The following is a 6,000-nucleotide window of genomic DNA, read 5'->3' as shown; positions in this document are numbered from 1 at the left end:
GTTGGGAAGGGTAGGGCGATTTCCCAAAGTCCCAGAAATCTCAAGAAAGTGAAGTTTAACATTTAGTCCTACTGCTAGTTTGCTGTATTCAGAGTGTATTGCAAATTTATCCCACAACTTTAAATAATTTTGGTCTCCATTTATTTTTTTAATGATAGATTTTCATAGTATTAAGGATGGGTTTCTTGTCATGATTATATGTACTAATAAATACAGGGGAGTGTTAACAATCAAAGTACTAATAGTTTTTAAAGCCTCCTCAGGGTCTTGGATTTCCTTTGCAAAATCCCTTAAGTTTGTACTCATTTCCAAAGTCCAAATGCCTTGGGAGTACATTTGAGATTTACTCAATCAAATAAAGTGAAAACCTATGAATCCCCAATGATAGTGACACTAATTGGCTTGATCATATGTTCAACTTGTACCTACTAAGCATACATGAACTCCCCACCGCAGCTCACCTGCAGAAAATTTAACAATGCCGCATTCCTCCAATTGCCATGTCTCAAGCAAGTAGACAACACATTATGCTGAAATTACTTTCCCACATGATTCATCCACAGAAAAATGGTTTCACACTTAACTTTCATTTACTCCCAAGAAACAAGGAAGGGAAAAAGAAAGCAAACCTTATTTCATGGTTTGGCACCCATTGAGGAGTGCATAATTTTCTTCATCCTAAGAAATACTAGTTCTCTTTTTCCTCTTTAATTTCCTAAATTATGATCTACAAGCTATTACACAGAAATTCTAAAATGTTGGATTATGTGCATACTTACACTTTAGTACATTCACCACTAATACTCTGAGACAGCGGCCTCAAATTCTTCACAGTGTGATTATACACGTTTAGATGTTTAATCTCTTACTAGATAGAGGAGAAAGCAGGCTTTCAGGCTTACAGAGTTTAAGTTTGCTGAGGACAGTTAGCAAAAAAGAGGAATTGGCTCTCTATTGAAATTTGGTGTATTAAGTGAAAAAAATGGATCATTTAAGATAATTTGATTCTTAAGTGCAGAATTAAGCCAGCTGTATCCTTTGCAAAGATCCAGCATTGTTTGCTGTTTTGAGTGACTGGTCCCTAAACTGAAGGGTTTAGATTTACAAACCTCAAACCAATTATCTCTTTGTTAACATTGAGTAGAATCAAGTGTTCTTGATTACATAAAGCAGAGAAGTGAGGTAATTAATTATTAGATAAATCAAGCCCAGGGAAGACCTGTGGCTTCAACTATCCAAGGGGTGCCCCAATTTTCTACTAAGACTCTGAAAGCCCAAGCCTGACTAAGTCTTTTCTTTTAAAATTACTTAATTATTTAAGGATAACACTAATAGTCACTGTAAATATCAAGTTTTATGTTTAGTTTTATATGGTTAGGCCACTAACCAATATATATATATATGTTTGTTTGTTTTTCCAGGAAACTAATTCAAGAATTCCCTTGAGCCCTTAGCCTATTCCTTTTTTCTATTTTCTATTTCCAAGCCTGTGTTCTCCATCAGAACAGTGAGAAGAGTGAAGGAATGGAGGCAAGTGCCGTCTTTTGTTGAGACAGAACCTCTTCTGTTGAGACAGAACCAGAGGTAAACAAAAACACCCAAATGGAAGGTAGAGCACATTAACAGTTTTTAGCTACATTCTTGTAGAGTTGGCAACTCCACTTCCAAGGGAGAACTAGGTTTTCTTGAAATTCCAAGCACAGAAGGCATGTGGACAGCAACTAGGAAAAGAAACTTAACAAAAAGGTAAAACAATGGTAGGAGAAAAAGTACCAGAGGAGTGAGAACCTGGGCAGAGGGTGCCAGAGTCAGGTAAAGCGGCCCTGGCAAAGGCAAAAACCTCCGGAGACAGGCAAGACTGCTAGTTTCCAATAATGTTGTCTTTGTTAGATGAAAGGCAGGCCACCAGGACCTCAGGGCTATCAATGGGCTATCTCCTTCAAGCAGTGAAATGTGCACCCTCCTTTTATCTACTGAGACTCGGCTTATTCTGAGCCTCCTCCCAGCCCTGGCTCTCAGCCTGCAGCTTTGGAATGCACAGCGTGTCTGGACAAAACACATCCTGAATCAGTATGCCCACACTGCCTAGTGCTGTTTATGCTTGTATTTTCCAAGGCTTCCATCCACCCCATAAATTATAAATGCATCTCAAAGCCCGCTGGGTAGCCCAAATATGCACATGACACAAAAGGAAGAATACTAAATGGTTTTTACAGATAAGTTAATATATGGTTTAAATCTCTGGCTTACTGGACATTAAAACAAAGGGCTGTGTAGGAGTGCGGTAACTCTGTGAAAACTTTAAATACACCTAGAACCACAATTTTTGGCCAAATTCCACTTGAGGATATTTTTTTTCCAGTTGCCCTATCAGGTGTCTAGTGTCATAACAGAAACCTTATAGCATTTTTATAAACTATTATTGTAATGCTCAAAATAACCACTTAGTTCAGGGGTTAACAAATTTCTGTAAAGGAGCCAGATAGTAAATATTTGAGGCTTTGCAGACCATACAGTCTCTGTCGCAACTATTTGCTTCTGCTGTTGCAGTAGAAAGCAGCCGGAAGAAAATACAGTGAATGTTTGGCTGTGTTCCAGTAAAACTTTATTTATGGACACTGAAATTCGGGTTTCATATCATTTTCACGTGTCATGAAATATTATTCTACTCTGGATTTTTTTTTCATCCACCGTTAGTTCGTGGGCCCTACTACACAGGCAGAGGGCTGGATTTGGCCAGCGGTCCAGGCTCACCAACCCCAGGTGTAGATGGAGGATGGACATTGCTGCCGTCCAGGTAGGGCAGAGAGGCCAGGGCGGTGCAGGTGCAGAGAAGGTGATGTAGCATGTCTTGCTGCTCTAAGTGGGGTGCCAGGACCAGCAGCATCAGTGCCACCTACAGAATCAAAATTTGCAAAATCTGCAGATCCCCAGGTTTTGTGCGAGCAGTGGGGTTGTGGTTTAAAGTTTGGGCTCTGGAATTTGGAAGCCTTCATATCTTTGGGCCTCTCGTTAGCTGTGAGACCTTGGGCAGATTATTTAACCTCTGTACGCCTATGTCCACTTCTAAAGAGTGGGGATACTGCTGAGGTAATCTATGTAAACACTTAGAAAGCACCCAGCAAGTACACACTTATTAGGTGCTAATATTGTTCACTTTAGAAACTAAATGTACACGTACTTCGAATGGCCACATTTTTAGCCAGGGTCACTTTAAAAGGGTAGAAAAATTGCGACTATAGCCTCACCCCGCCCGCCCCCAACAATTCCATCCATAAAAGAAAATAAAGACGCCACAACTCCTCGCTGCAGAGTGTAAAATATATTGATGGTTGTAAAGGGACAACTTGGAGACATTTTAGGTCTGCTCAGATGACGTGCAGCATACATGCTGTTTTTTTAAAACCATGTCATGAAGTTTTCAAATACATCTCTGTTTGTAACATGTTTTGTTGGGTTTTTTTCATTAGCACAGATTACTACTCTACAGTTTCTTCTAGAGTAAATAAATATAATGGCTAAGTTTGCAGAGCAACTACAGACTCATTTAGATGTTTAACAAGGTGAACTATTTCACAATTAGATCAACCACTGAGTTAACAGCAAGGTGGTTTTCATTTATTTTGTTCACTGCCAGGAGGGGAGTCACTTTTCCAATTTATACTTTGTTTACATGTTTAGTCACCAACAGACCCCGAGAAGTAATGAAAAATAAGTCTGTCAAAAGAAAATTTAAAGGTAATTATACTGTGGGTTTTTTCCAAGACCCTTAAAGTCAGATAACTTAAATTTACAAGGGAAACAAAATAGGGATCATGGAAAACTAAGTTTAAAAAGCCCTGAAAAATACATCCATAGCACACAGTGGTCAGTTGTAAACAGCTCAGAAGGGCAAAAAAACAAAAACAAAAGTCCTTCTAGAACGTTAAGCAGTCCAATGACACACTCTGCTTTTTTTTTTCCCCTAGTGGCTATTTTCCTACCACAGTGTTGAGCTTTCTTATTATATTAAATAACTTATGTGGGTAAAAATGAGTTTGCTAACCAGCAGCCAACTCAAAACCTTGTAGGAAGAGGGAGGAGAGGAATTCACAACACAGCACACACTAACGGGAAACAAACTCCACTGTCAGGCTTCAACCAGTCTTACCTCTCTCTGGAAATACTGATGGAGCTGAGTTTGGGGATCTAAATGAAGGGGTTTTTCCCCCTCCCTCCTCTCCCTTTTTCATTTAAGTTAACAAAGGAACATAGGCTTCCTAAGCGCCAGCACTCAGCTGGGCAAGTCCCATTAGCAGCAAATGTTCAACCAAATAAAAAAAACACACACACACAAAAGAAAGCTCCATCCAGGTGCAGAGCTGTGATTCACATGGAAATTCCAAGAGATGAATCATGTGCAGAGCTGGGATTCTTTCTCCAGCGTCCTCGTCGTCAGTGAACATTTCAGTCTCATGAAATCCGGTCAGTCTGTTAGCTGCAGAAAATAAGTTCCCCATCTGCTCATGCGTGAGCTTGCTTTCTCTGCTGACCAGAGCACCCTAATGCCGATGGGGTCCCCATGATTTTTCTCAGTACTAGATGCCAGAACACAAAGACCAGCCCCTCAGTGATCCGCACGATGCAGCAGCAGCAACCAGCATCCCACTTGTTAAACTCTGCCTAGGAGGCTCGACCTGAGTAAGAAAGAACAGCATATAAGAAAGAAGGCAGCAGGATATCTGAACTAGAATTACAAGGCCTTGCCTAATACTAGCTTCAGATTTGCTGAGCTTTAAATTTGATTTTACATACTTGCATATGGGGGTGGGGGGAGGCAGGGAATTCCAGCTCTGAAGTCCTTGAAGAAAACTGCTCATCACTTAAAACAAATATTAATGGAGATGGCAAAAGCATTATTTGTAGATAAATATCTGTGTTTGAGAGGCTTTATATTGAAACAAAAAAACCCACAAGAAATAAAGATCATTAATGACCAAAAGCTTTTAGATATCTGCTGGTCTTACGATCGATGGGTTTACTGAGTAGATATAAGCATCTTCAACAACACATTTCATGGCCACTGAGAGCACTTATGCAGTAGGGGATGAGAAAGGTGTCTTCCCTCAGAGATGTATTTGTCATTGCCATAACTTAACCTAAGTGTCTGCTAGGAATGACTCTAGGGGCCAGCAGAACAAATGTCAAGGTAAAAGTATCTTACTGACTTCAACGGTTACAAGTGTTCAGGTAGGCACGATCATTCTTAGAATTATCAGTCTTCACATCTGTTTAACATACGTGGCTTTGCAAATTGCATAGCCTATTTTCTTTCCTTTAATCTCAGTGTGGTCACCGTGCCTTGGCCAATACCTGCACTAAACCAGCATCATTTAACAACTCTGCAGGGACAGGGACTGAAGAGCAGTGCTGCACCAGACCACATGTCTGGTAGAAGGATGACATAACATGGAAACTACTCTTTGACCCAAATAATACATTATCTCTGTGTTTATGATGCACAAATGTCCTTAGATACCACTCATTTTATTTGTGCCACTGATAGTCCTTCAGGGTATCCTTATCAAAAGCATTATTGGGTAATTTCGAGTATACTGTATAATTGCAGGTGGGTTCATCCTTTTTTCACCTCACATTTCTAAATTCTCCACTAAATTCTTTTGCTACATTTTAACCAATCAAATACTATATGCTATTTTGTACATTGTGTGTATGTAACATAAAGATATGGGAAGAGATTAAATAATTCAAGCTTTAGATCCTACTAGCAATCCTTTGACTTACAAACCCTTCCAACCTAACCACTAATCAATAGAAATATGGCATAAAAAAAATAACAACTAGAAAAGAACTGCAGATAGTTTGGGACTATTTAAATTTGTCTAGATTCCACAGGTAATAGAGAAATCAGGTATTATTTATGCAGATCCAGTTTATGTGTCTACCAATTTTTTAAAACTACAAGAAAAGTAATAATAGCTAAGCTATATCCAGCATCAT

At 39.4% G+C, this 6,000-nt stretch overlaps 1 protein-coding gene across 6 annotated transcripts in view; it reads right to left on the bottom strand.

The window, feature by feature from the left end:
- Positions 1 to 2,588: 2,588 nt before the first annotated feature.
- The window catches only part of RASGEF1B (RasGEF domain family member 1B), a 595,268-nt gene continuing 591,856 nt past the window's right edge, over positions 2,589 to 6,000 (bottom strand). For 4 of the 6 annotated variants that reach the window (XM_071215864.1, XM_071215856.1, XM_071215855.1 and 1 more), the window contains one exon: positions 3,308 to 4,676. In XM_071215864.1, coding sequence (XP_071071965.1) covers positions 4,652 to 4,676 — 25 coding nt within the window. In that variant the 3' untranslated portion in view covers positions 3,308 to 4,651. Of the gene's footprint in view, positions 4,677 to 6,000 lie in introns of all 6 variants that reach the window. The other 2 variants (XM_058296515.2, XM_058296516.1) reach the window with 1 other exon arrangement.

The sequence above is a fragment of the Dasypus novemcinctus genome, chromosome 1, assembly GCF_030445035.2.
Source record: "Dasypus novemcinctus isolate mDasNov1 chromosome 1, mDasNov1.1.hap2, whole genome shotgun sequence".
In the NCBI taxonomy this organism is placed as follows: domain Eukaryota; kingdom Metazoa; phylum Chordata; class Mammalia; order Cingulata; family Dasypodidae; genus Dasypus; species Dasypus novemcinctus.
Note: the sequence above shows the minus strand (reverse complement) of the source record. Positions and strands in the feature narration are given on the sequence as shown.